Genomic DNA, 21,918 nt, shown 5'->3' with positions numbered 1-21,918 from the left:
CATGACACACTGGTCAACCTGAGGAGCACCTTCAGCAACAGACTGGTTCAACCAAGATGCAGCAGAGAACGTCATAGATCCTTTTTCCCTGTGGCTATCAAACTGTACAACTCCTCCCCCTTCTGTCATGGGGTAGACTGACCCCCCTTCCCCCTCCCCCCCCCCACCCCTCCCCAATCTTTGCACATCTCCAATCCTGGACTTTGCACTCGTCACTTTAATTTCATGTTTCATTGTATATTGTTGTGTTTTATGACAGTTGGCAGACCGATTTCCCTCCTGGGATAAATGAAGTTCTATCATATCGTATTTAATTTGTATCAAGGGTTCTGTGAACCTTTTAAATAAATATATTGGCCACACCTCAAACCTGTACTTATGCACTAATATTTTACTCAAACTGAAATAAACTTGGACCCTGTCAGGATAACTTAAACCTGCAGATGTTGAAATCTTCAGCATGACACAAAATGCTGGAGGAACTCAACGAGTCAGGCAACTTCTGTAGAGGAAATGATATTGGTGGGGATCCTTCTTTGGACTGATTATAGTGGGGGGTAGGTGCGGGGGGGGGGGGGGGGGGGAGAATTCTGGAGAAGGGAGGTGTCCATTTATCACTTGCCAGACTTTGTCCAACCTTGCTTTTCCAGATTTCACCCCTTACTACAATCGGCATGAAGAAGGGTCTCGACCTGAAATGTTCTCTGTCCATTTCCTCCCCACATCTTTTTCTTGGTCAATTTTCTTTGTCAATTTTTCTTGGTCCTGATCCTGTTTGAATCAGGATTCAAACCATCTGATTAGCAATTTACAATGATGCATTTCAGGGTACATCCTCTGCTTTGCCAGCCCCACAACAAAACTATCATGCACTCAAATGCCCTCATACCTTTTACGTAACCAGTCAAGTGTCTTCAATTCAATGCCAGGCATTGAAATTGCTGTTTGCATATTTAGACATATGAGGGCAATGTCAAGAAGGCACAGAATTAGGGCTGGAAAATAAGAATTTACAGCTTAATAGCAGATTTGATTGAAGAGTGTCCCAAAGGACTTTAGAATCAATTGTTTTTTAAAAGATTTTTTTGCAGGATCCGGACATAGCTGCAAGGCAAACATTTATTACCCTTCTCTAATGAGGTGATGGTATGCTTGCTTTGTGAACTGTTGTAGTCTATCTTGCCAAGTAAGGGGCGGTAAGGTGGCACAGCGGTGGAGCTGCTGCCTTACAGCGCTTGCAGGGCCAGGGACGCGGCTTCGACCTCGACTACGGGTGCTGTCTGTATGGAGTTCGTACATTCTCCCCATGACCATATGGGCTTTCACAAAGATCTTTGGTTTCCTCCCACACTCCAAAGATGTACAGGTTTGTAGACTAGGTATAAGTGAAAATTGGTCCGTGTGTGTGTAGATAGTATTAATGTACGGGGATTGCTGCTTGGTGCGGGCTCGGTGGACCCAAGGGCCTGTTTCCGTGCTGTATCTCTAAACCAAACTAGACTAAACCAAAACCTACTCACAGAATGTGTCTGGGCAGGGAGTTCTAGCATAAAGACCCCGTGACAACAAAGGCCGGCGATATAATTGATATAATAATAAGAGAGCTTGGAAAGTAAAAACTGTCTCAGCCATTCACCCTGTGAGTGGAATGAGTGGAAATGTTTCTGAAGTCTAATGATACTGAACTCCCAGTGGACACTGATCAGAGAAATAAAGTGATACCGGAGGAAAAAAGTGGCAAGATTGTGGTTTGCACTGGACATCTACGAATGAGCTGCCAGAGGAGGGGCAGGCACTATCGTAAAATTTAAGCAACATTTGGACAGGTACAGGTACAAAAGGTTTAGAGGGGCATAGGCCAAATGCAGGCAGATGGGACTAATGTAGATGGGGCATCTTTTTTTGGTCAGCGAAGGTCCTGTTTCAATGCTGTATGATTTTATAGAAACATAGAAACATTGAAACATAGCAAATAGGTGCAGGAGGAGGCCATTTGGCCCTTAGAGTCAGCACCGCCATTCATTGTGATCATGGCTGATCATCCACAATCAGTAACCTATTCCTGCCTTCTCCCCGTATCCCTTGATTCCACTAGCCCCTAGAGCTCTATCTAACTCTCTTTTAAATTCATCCAGTGAATTGGCCTACACTGCCTTCTGTGGCAGAGAATTCCACAAACTCACTGAGTGAAAAAGTTTCTTCTCACCTCAGCTTTAAATGGCCTCCTCTTTATTCCTAGATTGTGGCCCCTGGTTCTGGACAGACATCTTATGACATCTACGAGGCTAGTGAGTCCACTAACACATCTACGTTTGGATGGGATTTGTGAGACAGTTTTACTGTGGGCATAATACCCAAGACGTAAGCAATGAACAAACTTTCTGGGGCAGTGACAGCATCACATGGACCCTGTCAGTGGGTCGGCAGGAAAACAACAGATGACATCAGCACAAAATATAGGAAAGCTGTGGGTCATATAGGTACAAAGGGCTGGGCATCTTGTGATACAGTCAGCTGGATTCAAGATGACCAGGTGTGATAGAGAGTATATCATTGCTTTAAGTGTTGTCCCCAAAGATGTTAACAACCAATAAATGGCATAGTCCTCCTCTGAACACGTTGCACGAGGAAACATTTCCCAAAGATGGTAATCGCCAATAAATATAATGGATCCTGATGCAGGGTTTGGACCCGAAATATCAAACATCCCTTTACCTCCTCAAATGCTGCCGGACCCACTGCTTTCCTCCAGCAGATTGCTTTTTTTGCTCCAGATTATAGCACCTGCGGTCTCTTCTACCTCCTCTTTCCCCACTCTCCACTAAAAGTCCGTTAACCAGTTCCACAATACGCAACAATGTATTCCTCCTGGGGTCATATCTCTAGCCAACAATTGGCTGTCAGTGAACCTCCTTGCCTGAGGTAATCTGTTGCCGGCCCCAATTTGTCCTGAATTTTTTTCTCGCTTCCAATTTCTACCCCCCTCCCCCCACCAATTACAATCAGTCCGAACAATGGTCCCAACCCGAAACATCATCTATCCATTTTTTCCAGAGATGCTGCAATGATCGGTTAAGTTACTCCAGTATTTTGTGTCTATCCTTCTCTTATATTGTAGGATTTAGAGCACAACAGCTTATAAACAGGGATCTTACCTAATTAAACCTGCTACTTTTTAGACAATAGACAATAGGTGCAGGAGGCCATTCGGCTCTTCGAGCCAGCACCGCCATTCAATGTGGTCATGGCTGATCATTCTCAATCAGTACCCCGTTCCTGCCTTCTCCCCATACCCCCTGACTCCGCTATCCTTAAGAGCTCTATCTAGCTCCCTCTTGAATGCATTCAGAGAATTGGCCTCCACTGCCTACCGAGGCAGAGAATTCCACAGATTCACAACTCTCTGACTGAAAAAGTTTGTCCTCATCTCGGTTCTAAATGGCCTACCCCTTATTCTTAAACTGTGGCCCCTTGTTCCGGACTCCCCCAACATTGGGAACATGTTTCCTGCCTCTAACGTGTTCAACCCCTTAATAATCTTATACGTTTCGATAAGATCTCCTCTCATCCATCTAAATTCCAGTGTATACAAGCCTAGTCGCTCCAGTCTTTCAACATATGACAGTCCCGCCATTCCGGGAATTAACCTAGTAAACCTACGCTGCACGCCCTCAATAGCAAGAATATCCATCCTCAAATTTGGAGATCAAAACTGCACACAGTACTCCAGGTGCGGTCTCACTAGGGCCCTGTACAACTGCAGAAGGACCTCTTTGCTCCTGTACTCAAACTCCTCTTGTTATGAAGGCCAACATGCCATTGGCTTTCTTCACTGCCTGCTGCACCTGCATGCTTCCTTTCAGTGACTGATGCACTAGGACACCCAGATCTGGTTGTACGTTCCCTTTTCCTAACTTGACACCATTCAGATAATACTCTGCCTTCCTATTCTTACCACCAAAGTGGATAACCTCACACCTATCCACATTAAACTGCATCTGCCATGCATCCGCCCACTCACACAACCTGTCCAAGTCACCCTGCAACCTCATAACATCTTCCTCACAGTTCACACTACCACCCAGCTTTGTATCATCTGCAAATTTGCTAATGGTACTTTTAATCCCTTCATCCAAATCATTAATGTATATTGTAAATAGCTGCGGTCCCAGCACCGAGCCTTGCGGTACCCCACTAGTTACTGCCTGCCATTCTGAAAGGGACCCATTTATCCCCACTCTTTGCTTTCTGTCTGTCAACCAATTTTCTATCCATGTCAGTACCCTACCTCCAATACCATGTGCTCTCATTTTGCCCACTAATCTCCTATGTGGAACCTTGTCAAAGGCTTTCCGAAAGTCAAGGTACACCACATCGATCAGATCTCATTTGAAAAGGTACAACAGGAAGAATCCATCAATGTTACAGATAAAGTAACACGGGAGTCCAAAGGCAAGTAAGCAAGTAAGTATTCCAAGATATTTCTACTTTTTTTGTAAACAGTGACAAGTGAGTGAGATTACAACATCGGTCCACATTCCATGGCAATTTAAATGTATGTCTACTTTTTTTGCAACTTCCTGCTATTTTCTCACCAATCAGATTTCAGATCCATTGCTGAAATTAATTAAACAGTCCTAAAAATCAGTGACAGCTTTGTAACTGTGATGTTCCACATCTCCGCCTTTGACACTCCTTCCCATCTTCTCCATTGGTGCCTTGTGCTTGCTTGGCTCCATTGATCTGTCTAACAGTAACAAAGCAATGGGCTCTCTTCCCAATCCGACCACACAATATAGTTTCCATGTAGGTTGAGGAAAGATGCTGCAATCAATACGGAACTTGCTAGTTTATAGTGGAGGGATTCAAAATCCTAACTGTTAAAAAAAACTATTGCAGAACTTCTGGTAATGAATACAAGGTGATTGATGTATCCATTTCTGAAGATATTGCCCAGACAGTGCTAATTTATGAGCATAAGAAAAAAGGAGCAAAAGTAGGCTATCCAGCCCTTCGAGCCATTTCTGCATTTAATTACGATCATGGTTGATCAATCTCAGTGCCATTTTCCAGCACTGTCCCATATCTCAAATAAATTGATCTGCATTTTGAAAGAATACAATGACTAAGCCTCCGTAACTTCAGGGATAAAGAATTCCAAAGGCTTACCTCCTTATGAGTTCATTTCATTTTTGCTTCCTATTGTGCAGTAATTCCCTAATGGCAACCAAGTAGGACAGGAATCCAGTCATGCAGCCAGCATAAAAGGCACACACCACCCTGGCCACACTCTCATTTCACTCCTACCATTGGTAAGATTATAGGAGTCTGAAAACCATGGCCACCAGGTTCAAACATAGCTGCTTCCAACTACCATCAGGCTCTTGAACACTACAAAATACTAAAAAAAACTGTGGACTTAGTTTGGTTGCACCAAGGACTTTGGGCTTTTTGTTGCACTGGTATTGGGATTATTAATTTATTGATTTTCTTTCTTTATTATATCTTATGACATGTATTGTGGTTACGGGCCTGTCATGATGCTGCAAGTAAGAATGTCATTGTTCCATTGTAGGTACATTTGACAATTAAACACTCTTGACTATGATGATCAACTGGAAGGCTTCGGCTTTTTAGCCCAGAATGAAGCAAAGTAAACTGGGTAAAAAATACATGGCAGTAAAGGATGTAGAAAAAAAATGGCTATTTGTTTCCTGTCCCTAATTGACTCTTAACAGGATGAATGCTAGATCATTTCAAAGTCAAGTATCAGGTCAAGATCTGCTGCCATATACAAGCCAGGCTCGATAAGGATGGCAGATTTCTTCCCCTGGGGAGGACACTGGTGAACCAGATGGCTTTCTAATCAGAATCCAGTGTTTGCAGTCCTTACTCACACAAGTGATTTTTTTATCCAGATTGGAATTAAATTCAGCTGCCATGGCAGACTTGAATTCGGGTCCCTGGTTGTTGGTCAAGACCTCTGGGTTTCTCGTTCAGTACTTTCACCATTGTGCCACCACCTGTGACCTACTTATTGCTGAGACTGTGCTGCTTGACTTGAAGGTGTCGAGAGGCAGCAATATCGGCCCTCTACTGCACTGAGCGAGTGCAAGCAGAAACAAAGCAAGCAAGATGCTTGATATTTTCAAGTATTTTGTTCTTAAGAGATGGAAGACAATAGCAAGGGAACTTTGACCGTCTTTCCTTCATTGATTTACAGAATGAAAGAAATTTGGATTGTGAAGGAAATAACCTTAAGTTCAACTAAAAAGATGAATTTTATTTATTTTTAAATTTTATGAATGAAATGGGTCAAAAGATCCTCCTATCTGTACTAACCGATCCTCCTATCTGTAAGCTTGCAGGAAAAAATCCAAATCATGTTTTTATAAGGGCTAGAGACACAAAGTTGATAAAAATGAATTATTTCATATAGAAGCTACATCCTATTCCCTCAAACGATAAGATGAAGGGCAGTAATTTTTGCTGATACATAAAACTTACTTTTATCAAACCCCAAAACCATTATTCATTCAGTTTAAATGCATTTTCTTTAAAAAAAATCTGAATTCACTCGCTTGCGTGAGGAGATGTTGCCATAGTGATGGCATTCACTTGCCTCAGTGCAACACAGTTCTATACTTCGAGAGACACAACCCCCATAATTAAGTACCTTCACCAGAGACTGTCAGCTTAGTAACAATCTCGCTGACAAAGCCTTTAAAACATCAAGTACATTAAATGTCTCATTCATTCTTTTACAACCCAAATCCAGACACTGTTTCATCCTCAACAAAGCACCATGTTTTCCACCTAAATATTCACTCCCTCCAACACAGGGATAAAGATACAGCAGCCTCATTAATAAAATGCAACATGCTAAGGTTGGGGCAAATACACAGTCTTTTACCCAGAGTAGGGGAATCAAAAACCAGAGGATTCACGTTTAAAGGTGAGGGGGGAAAAGATTTAATAGGAACCCGAGGGGCATTTTTTGTTTTACATACAAAGGGTGGTAGGTATATGGAATGAGCTGTTAGAGGACGTAGTTGGGGAAGGTACAATCACACTGCTTAAAAATCATTTGGACAGGAAGGATAGGTTTAGTGGGATATGGGCCAAAACCAGGCAGGTGAGACTAGTGTAGATGGGGCAAGTTGGTTAGCACGGGAAAATTGACTGAAGAGCTTGTTTCCACGCTGTATGACCTAATGACTCTGTTTCAACCACACTTGTCAACCCTACTACCTCCCCTTAAAAGGTGCATGGGAACAGAATCTTTCTCTTGTTCCTTCAAACGACATTCTATCCTGACTTGTAAATGTATCACCAGACCTTCATGGGTTGCAGCTTTAAATATTGGAACATCACAACAGTTCTACAATCCCATCTTTATCAAATGACTCCCATGTTAGGACCGTTCGGGTTATGGAAATTTGCATATCACCACCCTAAGTTGTGAGATAAACAAGAAAGCTTGCTCTCATGAAATCTGTGCAAACAAAAGGTAAATATACTACAACTTTTTTTTCTTATTCTTCTTGTTTTTGCAGCACATGGATGAGGCAACTTTTTGTGATGGAAAAATCGAGATACCTGACCACCTATTTTCTATAAATGAATCCCCGCCACTCCTTTGTAACATAGGGGTCATTTCTATTTCAAGGCATTTTGCCACCACCCTCTCAAGAACAATGAGAAATAGGCAAACTATATTATTTTTATTTCTGAATAACGGACGTGCCTGTATGACATATTTGAGCATAAAATCTTTACACAACTTCAATAGATTGACCTAAAAAATCAAGACAGGTATAAACTTACAAAATTTCTCCGCATTCCAACAATAACTCTCTCTCATTATGTAAGTTCATGATGGCGGTAGATATGTGCGAGGTCCTATTTTTTAATTTATTGCCAGGTTAGCATACCTTAATAACCAGGCATTTTTTCTTGATATGTCAGCACAGAAGTGGACCAAAATGTTTGGGGATTAGCATTTCCAGATTATACAGAATTATATTTAGCTTAGTTTAGAGATACAGTGTAGAAACAGGCCTCTTCAACCCTCCGAGTCCGCGCCAACCAATAAACACTCCATACACCAGTTCTATCCTACACTCTAGGGACAATTTACAGAAGCCTGCACGTCTTTGGAATGTAGGAGGAAACCACAGCATCCAGAGAAAACCCACACGGTCACAGGAAAAATGTGCAAACTCCGTACGGACAGCATCCGTGGTCAGGATCGAACCCGGGTCGCTGGCGTTGTCAGGCAACAACTCTACCGTTGCACCACTGTGCAGCAGCGATAATGATTCCAAATGTCATTATTTTATATAAAATATGTTTCAGCCACCTGCTCCCTGCATTTTGGAATAGAAATATTTTCAAGTTTAGAAGATAAAATCAGAGTACAATTCTGACTAAAAAATTACAAAGTTACAGATAAACAATGAGAATCTGACCATGATCGGCAAACATCTGCTCATTTGCTACTTGAACAGTAAACAGAGCCGCTTAGCATTCAGAACACTGTGGATGGCACGAAATGTGGTGAAGAAAAATAAACTGATGTCACTGAACTTAGCAGAAAACAAAACAGAACCAAAATAACTGTGCAAAGAAAGCAGCGTTCCACAAATCATCTCCTTATACTTCAGATAACTGTTCAAATTTTTGTTTTTGAAACCAGCAGATTTCTGTCTGTCATTTTGCATTCTATTTCCTGTAATTTCTATATATCTAATAACCTAGAACAAAAAACATTTTCTTTGTAAAACTCATTAAAAATTATAATTTGCTAATATTGAAGGAAAACTCCCAGGACATGATAGCAGTACAAGATCACTGGTGGAGTGTCAGAAAGAGCATGTTCGCAATTAGGGTGCAAAGGGAGAGGGGACGTTATGCAAAGGTGAACTCCAAATTTTTCATTACATGCAGTGAAGTTTGACAATTTAAGATTAAAAGGGCAGTGGTAATATGCTTGCAAAATTGGCCACAAGACTAAAGGCAAAAATTATTGGCAACTGGCTCTTTATGAGACTGAAGATATACGACAGACACGAGGATTAAAACCAGGTCACAGCACATATTTTATAAGACAAACTTTCAAAGTTTATCTTATTGGAAATATTGTTAACCGCAAAGATGGGAGCAGATTTCAGAAGGACGTGCTCCCATGAAATGAACAGCATAGAGGAATTAAATAATTTTAGAAATTATTCTAAAGAGAATAATTTCAGCTTCTCTTGGCCTGCCATTTTCTGAGAATCATTTGGGTAAATCAAATGTGTACCCCAGGTGTGTTATGGGGCTGACAAAAATTCAGGATTTTAATAAGATAGTAAGAGAAATTGTGTGCCCATTTATTAAAAGGCCAGCAAGCAGAAGACATACATGTAAGATGATTGTCAGAAGATTTGGTATTGAGGGATGGAGGGAGAAATATAGAGACTTTTTTCTGAACATATTATAGGACTACTGCGCTTTTTATGGGGAATATAAAGTTCAGCAATGACCTTTTAAAGAAAAACTAAATACACAATTAGATAGGAAGAATGTACAGGGGTGTTTAGAAAGAACAGGGGAACAGGATGATTTTGGTAGAAAGGAACTGCAGACACTGGTTTAAACCGAAGTTAGATACAAAAGGCTGGAGTAACTCAGCAGGTCAGACAGCATCTCTGAAGAAAAGGAATAAGTGACGTTTCGGGTCGAGACCCTTCTTCAGGTCTATTCCTTTTTCAGGTCTATTCCATCTATTCCTTTTCTCCAGAGATGCTGTCTGACCCGCTGAGCTACTCCAGCTTTTTGTGTTTATCTTCAGAATAATTTGGGTAATTATTTATAAAAATTGACATAGGAACAATTGTCTCCTTCTGCCTAGCATTATTTTATGATTCCATTAGTGCAATAGGAATCTCAGAAGGGTCAATATTTTCATGGATCCCCATGAGTTTAGGATTCAGCACAACATTCCCCTTAACTCCTACCTTTCAATAGAGAGAGCCCAGCAACTGAGACTAATAAGCAGAAGTACAAGTTCAACGTTCAAAATGATAAGAAGTTGCCCATTCGCTTGTATTTCACAGCATCACACTGAGAACATAAAACAGTACTGCACAGGAACAGGCCCTTCGGCCCATAACATCTACTTTGAACACTATGCCAGGTTAAACTAATACCCTCTACCTTCATGTACATAGAGTGTGTTTGATGTGAGTCCTTTGGTTAGGAGAGCAAACAGGTCATATTATGAGGAGCAGTTACATGAATTACTTCAGCTACATGCCAGGGTAATATGTGGAGATAGACATACAATACTCTGGAGTAAAACTCAGCGGGTCTGGCAGCATCTCTAGAGAACATGGATAGGTGACGTTTAGTGTCAGGATCCTTCTTCAATCAGAAGACAGGTCCTGACCCGAAACGTCACCTATCCATGTTCTCAAGAGAGTTTTCAAGATGTTCTCAAGATGTTTTCAAGAGAGAGTTGGATATACCTCTTAGGGCTAACAGAATCAAGGGATAAGTGGAGTAAACAGGAACGGGGTACTGATTTTGGATGATCAGCCATGATCATATTGAATGGCGGCGCTGGCACGAAGGGCCGAATGGCCTACTCCTGCACCCACCAGAAGACAGGTCCCGAACCGAAATGTCACCTATCCTGCACCTATTTTTAATGTTTCTATCTGATACATATCCTTCCATCCCCCTGCAGATCTATATACCTATCTAGAAGCATCTTAAACGCCACTATTCTATCTGCCCTCTCCTCCACCACCCTGGTAGTGTGTTCCAGGCACTCACCACACTCTGTGCAAAACAACTTGCCCCACACATCTCCTTTAGACCTTCCCCTTAAAGATATGCCCTCTATCTTTGCAGCCTGGAAACTGCAGTCTTAAACCAAATTCTCTTTTTAAAAGGCTCCATCAATAAGTGAGGTGTAATCTTTGGTATTTCAAGAGCAGGCCTTTGCCTTTTCTCCATCAAAGTTTATGACAAGAGAAAGTCAAGGCCGGGAAGAGGCCATACAGCCTATTCTCTTACTATTATTCAGGAAAACCAGCATATGGAATACCAATCTCAAATGCAGAGCCTTTAAAATGATATGGGGAAAATGGGATGTATTCAGCAAAAAAAAAACTTCATCTACAAGATCTATTAAACTCTCAACTTATATACTAATATGGATATAACAAGATGTCCATGGCAAATATCATGACGCTGGAGATTTGACTACAATCTGATTAGTCATTTCCCCATGGATCAAATGGAATTTGCATTGTACAGATTTAGCATTTTATCCTGAAGATTAACGAAGTGAGGAAAGTGACTGAATCAACCAAATATTTGAAAAGTTAAAGACCTATGAAAAAGTACTTAAGAATACATATCTTCACAGAAGATTTCACTTTCGATAAATTCAATCTGTTTTTATTGTTTTTAAATGTTCGGAGATTGCTGGAGCTTGATGAATCCAAAAACTATAAATCAGTTAAAGCTGACAAATAAATTGGTCCAAGTTGCTTTAATCCACACAAATTAAACTGTTTACTTTTCACTCGTGACTAACGAAGATTCCACCTGGTTTCTCCTGATGTCAACAATGAATCAGACAAAGTAAACCAGACCATCTTCAAATGATCATGCCTAAGTCAGTTATTTGCTAGACCATTCTAAAACTAAACTATTCTCCTTTCCACCACCTTATCCTATGCCCCAATTGAACATTCCATTCGATTTTACCTTAAAATAATTCTCAACTTCAACCATTCCAAGTTTCTTCTAATCTTTCCCATCGTTTTGTTGAGCATTTGATTAGATACTTCAATATTGCTAACTTCTCAGTTTCGTATGGCGGATAGAAAGAAATTGCTGAACCAAAGTAGTTAGTCTAAATTTCACACTGATTTTGTTTAAAAAGTGAACCCATCTGCGAATGGAAAATGTTTTTAGATGACATAGGGAAAGCCTAAATAATGCTTCATCGTCATCCTCCCCGATTGCCTTTGCAGACATAGGACAATTTTAGTAAGACATTTTCTTTGCGTTATCTGTAAATAAATTCATTGTCTTGTATTTCCCCCCACAGTCCATGTCCAAGGTATTAATGTACTCATAAGTATAAGAAAATAACTGCAGATGCTGGTACAAATCGATTTACTCACAAAATGCTGGAGTAACTCAGCAGGTCAGGCAGCATCTCGGGAGAGAAGGAATGGGTGACGTTTCGGGTCGAGACCCTTCTTCAGACTGATGTCGGGGGTGGGACAAAGGAAGGATATAGGTGGAGACAGGAAGATAGAGGGAGATCTGGGAAGGAGGAGGGGAAGGGAGGGACAGAGGAGCTATCTGAAGTTGGAGAAGTCGACGTTCATACCACCGGGCTGCAAACTGCCCAGGCGAAATATGAGGTGCTGCTCCTCCAATTTCCGGCGGGCCTCACTATGGCACTGGAGGAGGCCCATGACAGAGAGGTCAGACTGGGAATGGGAGGGGGAGTTAAAGTGCTGGGCCGCCGGGAGATCAGTTGCGTAAATGCGGACTGAGCGCAGGTGTTCAGCGAAGCGATCGCCGAGCCTGCGCTTGGTTTCGCCGATATAAATAAGTTGACATCTAGAGCAGCGGATGCAATAGATGAGTTTGGAGGAGGTGCAGGTGAACCTTTGTCTCACCTGGAAAGACTGTTTGGGTCCTTTGATGGAGTTGAGGGGGGAGGTAAAGGGACAGGTGTTGCATCTCGTGCGGTTGCAAGGGAAAGTGCCCGGGGTTGGGGTGGTTTGGGTAGGAAGGGACGAGTGGACCAGGGAGTTACGGAGGGAACGGTCTCTGCGGAACGCAGAGAGGGGAGGGGATGGGAAGATATGGCCAGTGGTGGGGTCCCGTTGTAGGTGACGGAAATGTTGGTGGATGATATGTTGGATCCGCTGGCTGGTGGGGTGGAAGGTGAGAACGAGGGGGATCCTGTCCTTGTTGCGGGTGGGGGGAGGGGGAGCAAGAGCGGAGCTGCGGGATGTAGAAGAGACCCTAGTGAGAGCCTCATCTATAATGGAGGAGGGGAAGCCCCATTTTCTGAAGAACGAGGACATCTCGGAAGCCCTAGTCTGAAACACCTCATCCCGGGCGCAGATGCGGCGTATACGGAGGAATTGGGAGTAGGGGGATAGACTTTTTGCAGGGGACCGGGTGGGAAGAAGTGTAGTCCAGATAGCTGTGCGAGTCGGTAGGCTTGTAGTAAATGTCCATCACTAGTCTGTCTCCTGTGATGGAGATGGTGAGGTCCAGAAACGGGAGGGAGATGTCAGAGATAGTCCAGGTATATTTAAGGGCAGGATGGAAATTGGAGGTGAAGTGTATGAAGTGTATGAAGTCAGTGAGTTCAGCATGGGTGCAAGAGGTAGCACCAATGCAGTCGTCGATATAGCGGAGGTAGAGTTCGGGGATGGGGCCAGTGTACGTCTGGAACAGGGATTGTTCGACGTACCCGACACAGAGGCAGGCGTAGCTAGGGCCCATCCGAGTGCCCATAGCTACGCCTCTGGTTTGGAGGAAGTGGGAGGAGTCAAAGTGCTACCTCTTGCACCCATGCAGAACTCACTGACTTCATACACTTCACCTCCAATTTCCATCCTGCCCTTAAATATACCTGGACTATCTCTGACATCTCCCTCCCGTTTCTGGACCTCACCATCTCCATCACAGGAGACAGACTAGTGACGGACATTTACTACAAGCCCACCTACTCGCACAGCTATCTGGACTACTCTAAATGTCTTGTAAATATCACTATTATACCTGCTTTGACAGATTCCTCTGGCAGCTCATTCCATGTACTCAGCACTCTCTGGGTGGAGAAATTCCCCGCAGATCTTTAAAAAAAATTCCCCTCTCACCTTAAACTTATACCCTGAGTCCTCTAACCTAGAAAAAAGACAGTGACTATTCACCTTCTCTATGCCTCTTGATTTTGTATATCTCAATAAATTCACCCTTCAGCCTCTTACAGTCCAAGGAAAAAAATCCCAGCCTACCCAGTCTCTCCTTAAAACTCAAGCCCTCGTGTCATGGCTAAATCCTGCTGAATCTTTTCTGCACCCTTTCCAGCTTAATTAAATGACTTCTCCAACTTCAGATAGCTCCTCTGTCCCTCCCTTCCCCTCCTCCTTCCCAGATCTCCCTCTATCTTCCTGTCTCCACCTATATCCTTCCTTTGTCCCACCCCCGACATCAGTCTGAAGAAGGGTCTCGACCCGAAACGTCACCCATTCCTTCTCTCCCGAGATGCTGCCTGACCTGCTGAGTTACTCCAGCATTTTGTGAATAAATCGTATTAATGTACTCATATGTGCAACTTTAGAAATTCATGAATATGTATCAGGTCGAGTTCCTTGCATTATTTAGACAACAAAGATAAATAATTTTTCATTTGGGAAAGTGAAACAAATTCCAGGTTTCACCATGTCAGTATATAATATCTAGTTAGATAGGCACTTACCGTTCTTATTCTTCTCTTCTGCTACTCCCCTCAAATCAATGTAAACGCGAGTTCAACAGGATAAAATAAGTGCTATCAAGATTATTTTTAAACCAATCAACTGCCATGCTGAAGGTTATAGATACCCAGCAAACACAAGTTGCTAATTTCAATCCACAGAATCCTTGGGGTTAGTAAGCAATGGATTAGTTTCACGTTCAAGAGAAATAGTGCATGCAAAATGACGGATGCTTTAGTAAACCAAAGGCAGATATCATGCTGCGCCATTACAGTCAGTTTGAAATTCCGATGGCAAGATTTTGTAAGTTGAAGCTGGGGAGAGGAGTGGGGGAGAGGGAAGATGGAGAGGAAAAGTGCTCTTGGAACACACCTTCATCTGGACGAGGACCTTTATCCAGATGCCCCTGCTCAGTCTGTGCACATACATTTCCAATCTCCTTTGGATCCAGAGGGTCATCACCATCTCCCACTCGTTGATTCGGTGCCTTCGTGACCTTCTGTTGCACCGAGGACTTTAAAGCCCTGTGCTGCTCAAGGGTCACTTTCACACCAATCTCCTTCTGTGAAATACCTTTGGCAGGTGGTCGCTTTTGAGGTTTTGCACCTCCTTTTCTCAAAGGTGACTTTGGACCTTTTTCCTCATCGTCATCCTGTTGTTTTGGTGCTTGGTGCTTCAGTGATTGGGGAGCAACTTGGTCGGTGCCCTCCGAGACTCTGACTTCAGTTTGACAATCCAGAGGACCCTCCACCTTCTCATTCTCCTCAGAACTTTGCTGTAACTTTGGAGCAGTAGTTTCACTGCTCGAACATTCTAGTGGACTCTCGGTAAGTTCTTTCACCTCAGTTTTCTGCTGCGATTCAGTGGATGTAAATTCACTAGGTGCATCCAGAGCGCATTTCTCTTCAGCAGTATGCTGTAAATTGGGGAGAGTTGTTTCCGCATTCATATGTTCTAAAGGGGTTGCTATCACCTCCGTTACCTCCAATGTTTGCTGTGAGTCATGGACCTCTGCTTCTTTTGTCAGTGGGTGCTCCATCTCCTTCACCTCAGTTGATTGCTCTAACTCAAGTGTGCCCATTTCTTTATTGCCATACTGCAGAGGGTTCTCTTCTACTTCCTTTACCTCTGGCTGTTGTGCTAATTCAAGGGTATCAGCCTCTCTATACATACAGTGCGAAGGGCTTTCTGCTAACTTTGTCTCTACTGATGCTTCCTCTGACAGGTGGGGAATAGTTTGTCTAGCAACTAGTTCTGGAGAATTTGCATCTACATCCTTCACCTCAGGCAACGTATTTGATTCAAGGGAAGTATCTACATTTTCTATAACCATCTCTGACATATCCACCACAGGCATTTGCTGGGAGTCAAGGCTACCTATTTCTTTACTCATTTGATGCAAAGGTATCTCTGCTGTCTCGATCACTTCAGATATTTCAGTTGATTCAGGGGGAGTAACTTTTCCACTAACAGGTTTTAGAGAGTTCTCGGCCATCTCCTTCACCTCAGACATGCACTCGGGGAGAGAAGGGGTACTTTGTTTAACAATGTTTTCGACATAAGGATTTGCTATCTCCTTTTCTACCTCAGGCACATCCTTCCATTCAGGAGAAGTCGTTTCTCTATCTAGATTTTCAGTAAGGGTCTCTGCTACTTCTTTTACCTCAGATGATAGCAGCAGCTCAGGGGAAGCATTTTCTACACCTTCAAGTTCCGAGTTGGTCTGTGCCACTTCTTCCACTTTCTGCAGCTCAGGGGCAGTAATTTCCCTACTTGCGTTTTCCAGAGGAGTCTCGACTATTTCATCCACTTCAGGTGTTTGCTTTGTTTCGGAGGGAGCAATTTTTGGATCTACTTGTTCAAGGATAGGCACTTCCATCTCCTTCAGTTCAGGCATTTCCGTTGACTCAGGGGGAGCATGTTCTACATCCCCAAGTTCCAGAGAAGTCAGTGCTAATCTGTCCATCTCAGAATTTTCCAGAAACTTGCAGGAAGCAGTTTCATCACTGCATTTTTCTGAAGAAGGCTGTAGTACCTCTTCTACTTCACATATTTGGAGAGATTTAGAGGAGCTAATCTCCCTGCTCCAAGAATCCAAAGGGTGCTCAGTCCATTCCATTTCTGAAATTGACTTCACCTGGGATGCGCTCTTTGACAAAACTACCTCTCCTCTTTGGCTCTCTCTCCCTGCTGATTTAGGACACTCTGAAAAGGTTTTAGTAATGGGCAAAGGGGCACAAGCCATTTTATCTCTGGCATTTCCTGTTGTCCAAGCACTTGGCACGCTATCCGACTGTTGCGCTTTTACCTTCATCCCTGGCATCTCCTTACATGACTTCTCAGTGTTAACGACCATTTCTTTGTGCTCTTGTATCATTCCGGAAGGCAGCTCTTCTAGCCGCTGATCAGAAATAATTCGATGAACATCTTTAGCTTTAGATGGCACATCCACTACAGGTTGAGATGCCTTTGGATGTGAACGCTTTTTCTTTTTCTTCTTCTTCTCCACCGCCACTTTTACTACCTGGGATTCCTTGGCTTGGGCGATTTCTCTTACTTCATCTGCAAACTTGCCTTTATCAGAGGCGGGTTCCAAAGGTGAAGCTTCTGTAACTGGTACAACTGTGCTTGAGGTGGTGCTGGTAAGTACCGCCGGGCCCATCGGAGTCTCGATGTTTCTGCAGGAGGGTGGGAATGGTCCTGTGAGGACAGGAGTTTCAGTGCCATGGCCAAAGTTCTCCTGTTGCTGGATGTTCACTGTGTTGTTTGTTGGTGCTTGCACTTGAGCATCAACTGTGACCTCTGTCTTCATCATCTTTGACAGAAAGTGATCATCAATTATGATAGCACTGCTCAGAGCTGGATTGCTGCAGTCTACAGAGTAGAAAGATGTTTCAACTTGAGTCATGTTGGTGAATGGTATACCAAATTCTTCTACACAAGGGAAAAATAGCAGCTAAATACAACATAATTATCAACTCAAAATACAAATATTTTCAGTAATTCTTTTGCTCTCCTATGTTGTATACTTTCACAATTGTGGCACCAGTGTTCAATATGCAACATTTCTGGTAAATCTTTAAAACACAGAAGGAAGAAACACTGATTTCTACAACATTAAGCAATACTAGTAAGGCCCAAGTTCAATCACCACTATGCACTTTAACACAGATTTCATCATGATGGTCCCATCGCCCAATTGTTGAAGTCAAAAGTGAGCTGAAATATTGAGAAACAAGAGTTTGTGCTCCTGATACCTGCTGAAGATAAGGGTATGTACTACTGTAATGGTTCCCCACATTTGAATAGTTTGGTTACAAAAGAAATAGCAAATGCAGTTTTTAATCTATGATTCTCAACTGCGAAAGAGCTTTTTTTTAACTCTTCAAAGGGATTTAATTAGGCTGGAAAGGGTGCAGAAAAGATTCAGCAGGATTTAACCATGACACGAGGGCTTGAGTTTTAAGGAGAGGCTGGGTAGTTTGGAATTTTTTTCCTTGAACTGTAAGAGGCTGAAGGGTGAATTTATTGAGATATACAAAATTAAGAGGCATAGAGAAGGTGAATAGTCACTGTCTTTTTTCTAGGTTAGAGGACTCAGGGTATAGGTTTAAGGTGAGAGGGGAATTTTTTTTAAAGATCTGCGGGGAATTTCTCCACCCAGAGAGTGCTGAGTACATGGAATGAGCTGCCAGAGGAATCTGTCAAAGCAGGTATAATAGTGATATTTACAAGCCATTTAGAGGTACATGAAGAGGAAATGTTTAGATGAGATATGGACCAAACACAGGCAGATGAGACTTGTCAGCTCTAAACCCTGGCCGCCATGGATGAGTTGGGCTGAAGGGCCTGTTTCCATGCTGTGTGGCTCGAAAAAATGGGAAAACAATACCCTGTTGGTCAAATGGATAAAGAGATGTGTTCAGCTTACCCAAATTTTAACAATATAATCTTGTTCTCATCTCCCAATACAGCTTGCATATACAGATTCTATTAATGGCAGCAATGAATCTAAACATAATAACAATTAGCAAGGCCTTTGACAAGATCCTGCATGGTTGGCTAGTCTGGAAGGTTTGATCACATGGGGATCACAGGTGAACTGGCTAAAATTGGTTTGATGAAAGGAGTCAGAGGTAGTGGTAGAGCTGTTATTCATATTGGAAACTGTGACTCGTGGCTTCAGGCAAGGATCAGTGTTGGTTCCACTGTTTGTCATCTGCATTAATGACTTGGATGATAATATTGTTTATGTAGTCAGTAAGCTTGAGAACGACTGTAAAATTGATGATATAGTGGGCAGTGAAGGTAGTTATCTAAGATTGCAACAGGGTCAGGATGAATTAGGTTAAGGAACCAGATGAAATTTAACTCTGACAAGTGCGAGGTCATAGAGTTGTATAGCACGGATACAATCCCTTCGGCCCAACTTGTCCATACTGATCAAGATATCCCATATATATATACACCACTAAATATTTCCTGAACATGCACCTATCTAAATATCTTTTAAATGCTGTTACAATCCATTCCTCAACTTTGTGTTGCACTTTACTAAATTAAACCAGGATTGGACTCGCACACTAAATGGTAGGGCCATGGAGAGCATTAAAAGAACAGAGAGACTTGGGAGTACAGATACATAGTTCCCTGATAGCGGCAATGCAGATGGATCGGGTGGTGAAGGCATTTTGCATGCTTGACTTCACTGATCAGGGCATTGAGTACAGAAACTAAAACATTATATTGCTGCAGCTGTACAGTTTGAGCACTGCGAGACCAATTTGCAGCATTGTGCGTAGTTCTAGTTGCCCAGCTGTGTTGATATGAGCCACTTCCCATATAAAAGGGGCATTAGTCAAACTTTTTTGATGATCCTTGCTAACACTAGAATGGTACGAGTGTTCTGCACCACCTATCAACCCATGTTGCAACACTGTTTATGTTTTGTTGTGTGCAGATATGCTTAATTCCATTCATATTATTTACTTATTTATCTATTTATTTTCTTCTCTATGTTCTAGTAATCCCTGTAAAGCGTCTTTGAGTGTTTGAAAAGCGCTATATAAATGTAATGCATTATTATTATTATTATTATATTCCTGAAATATAAAATCTTAATGGAATCATCAGTGAATAATCATATTTCTGACATGGACAGGAGGTTCTTAATTAAACAATTGAAATTATGAGCTTTATCATTGAACATTTAAAATTAGGAATGGTGTGGACAAGGGAGATGGCAGCAAACTCTTCCTAGTTTATTGGAAGAGGCCTCAGATACATGATAAAGTTTTAGAATAGACAGCTGGAGAAACTACAAATATTTGTAGAAGTGGGAGGATCTAGTAATAGTGCTTAGGAGAAAAATTATGAAAATATTGATCAGATATGTGCATGAGGATATGGAAATAGGAAAATAACGGTGGAGGATAAATAGTGCCACAAACCAATCGGAATAAAGGAACCGCTTCCATGAGTTAACATCAATTTAACGTTTTGTTTGTTGGTCCTTTCAATGAAGCAGCATTCCATTTTTTCCCACAGCTGAGCATCATAACAGGATGCACCAAACCTACAAACCATTCAAGGAAAGGAGGGGCAGGCGAGACGAAAACTTAAAATCTGGCGCTGAGCCCAATTTCCCACTTCCTCCAATTTTGTAACCAGACAAAAATAATGTTTTTTTTTGTCAATGGATAGAAAACAAATTGCCCTTCCCCCTGCACCCCATCAATATCAAGCAAATAAAGAAAGGTGTGATAAGATATTGAAAGCTGTGAGCTGTTTACTTTGAAACAGACAAGCAATCCATAGAACTGGGTCACACGTTAAATTGAAAATGAATGAGGATTACTCCTCAATAACACTCATCTTTCCACTACCATTCTTTGGCACGGCATGTAACACCACAAGTGAACACCCTCTTTATCCTCACTCTCTTTCGTCCACCTAGCATCCTACACACTCAATTTTCTGGTACTCTCCCCATGTTCATTTGTATCTGGAGTAGGTTTCACATGCTCCATCTGTCATCATCAGATCTATATACCGGCACAGTACCAGAAGTAATATGCTTTGCCCTCTCCTCTTGAAAATAAACATCCCTACCCTGACTTTGACTTTAGCAAGCTCAGGAAATACAGAGGAACAGCCCTGTCTGCATAGCTCAATACTGGCACATTTGACAATTGAACTTGTTATGGAATACTCCAAAAAACAACCTTCACTACGTAATGACTGCACGGCAAAGTTAAACCCAAATTCAGTTTCTGCTGCAAATTTGTTTTAAGATTTTTTTTCAAAAAACCCACAGGAAAAGTATTAATGCAGCTCTGACTGAGCTAAGGAGAAACCTGCACAATGAATGGTGGGACATGGAATGCTAATGTCACTTTCAATTCCCTGGAAAAAAAATTGGAGCAATCAATCACCTTCTGCATGTCTGCAGTCACATGCCGACCAGAATGAAGGGCTAAATGTTTTTTGTTCTTAAGAGAGACTAGCAAAGGCGTTGAATTGTCACTATAATCTGACTCTTTGATAAAAACATTTTTTTGATGGCAAGCCAGATCAAAAATGTAATCTCACAATTTGTCATGGTAGCATTTGAACTCCTGACCCGAGTTACTGAAATTGTATCATTGCAATTATTATATCATAACATAACAATGAAAGTAACTCCTACAACTAAATTGGGAAAAGAACAATACATACAAAGTAAACCAAATGGAAATGCACCAATTCAATTTGGGGCTGCTCCCCGTGAGACAATTTTCTTTAATTTTTGTGCAGCACCTCTACATAACCATGACCGTAACAATATCTTGTTCCTTCTATTGAAGGTAAACACTCCTTCCTAGGTTCTCAGGATGATGGTGCGCTTGTGATGAATCAAGTCGGTGTCTTTAGAAAAAATCCATAGGAATAATATAGCAATCACATCCAAATCCAGAGTGTATTTTCTTGCAAGGAAGAAAAAGATCAGAGAATAGAGGCATAGGTTGATAATTCCTCTCCACCCACCCATTCCTCTCTGAAGGGGTGCAGAGATCAACTGCAGCCTTGACTCTTGTCCTAGTTAGTTAACTCACTTAACTCAGCATTGACATGGGATTGAACCAAGGCCTTTGTGATATGTATAACTCATCATATGAATCATAATGGGCAAAAGTTCTTAAACAAATATGTGTAATACTGCAGGTTAAATTTCATTCCCTACCTTCTTTTTCCTGTGCTGACTCCATGCGCTGTTGAGATGGCGTCAGTGGCAAAACAGCCCTTTCCAAATCTTGTTCTAATTGCTTTACTTGCAGATTTTCTTCAAGGTCTGTAACTACAAACAAGGTAGAAATTTACAAAAAAAATCTTTGCAAACCATCTCTGTTCACATGATTATACATAAAAA

General features: G+C 41.9%; 1 protein-coding gene across 15 annotated transcripts in view; it reads right to left on the bottom strand.

Moving 5' to 3' along the window:
* LOC144592969 (uncharacterized) overlaps positions 1-21,918 on the bottom strand; it is a 253,430-nt gene that overhangs the window by 73,175 nt on the left and 158,337 nt on the right. For 11 of the 15 annotated variants that reach the window (XM_078398358.1, XM_078398359.1, XM_078398361.1 and 8 more), the window contains 2 exons: positions 21,733-21,846; positions 14,883-17,444 (listed from right to left, as the gene is read on the bottom strand). In XM_078398358.1, the coding sequence (XP_078254484.1) occupies positions 14,883-17,444; positions 21,733-21,846 (2,676 nt within the window). The remainder of the gene's footprint in view (positions 1-14,882; positions 17,445-21,732; positions 21,847-21,918) is intronic. The other 4 variants (XM_078398357.1, XM_078398367.1, XM_078398365.1 and 1 more) reach the window with 2 other exon arrangements.

Source organism: Rhinoraja longicauda, chromosome 4 (genome assembly GCF_053455715.1).
Source record: "Rhinoraja longicauda isolate Sanriku21f chromosome 4, sRhiLon1.1, whole genome shotgun sequence".
Lineage (NCBI taxonomy): Eukaryota > Metazoa > Chordata > Chondrichthyes > Rajiformes > Arhynchobatidae > Rhinoraja > Rhinoraja longicauda.
This window is presented reverse-complemented; position numbering and strand designations above follow the sequence as displayed.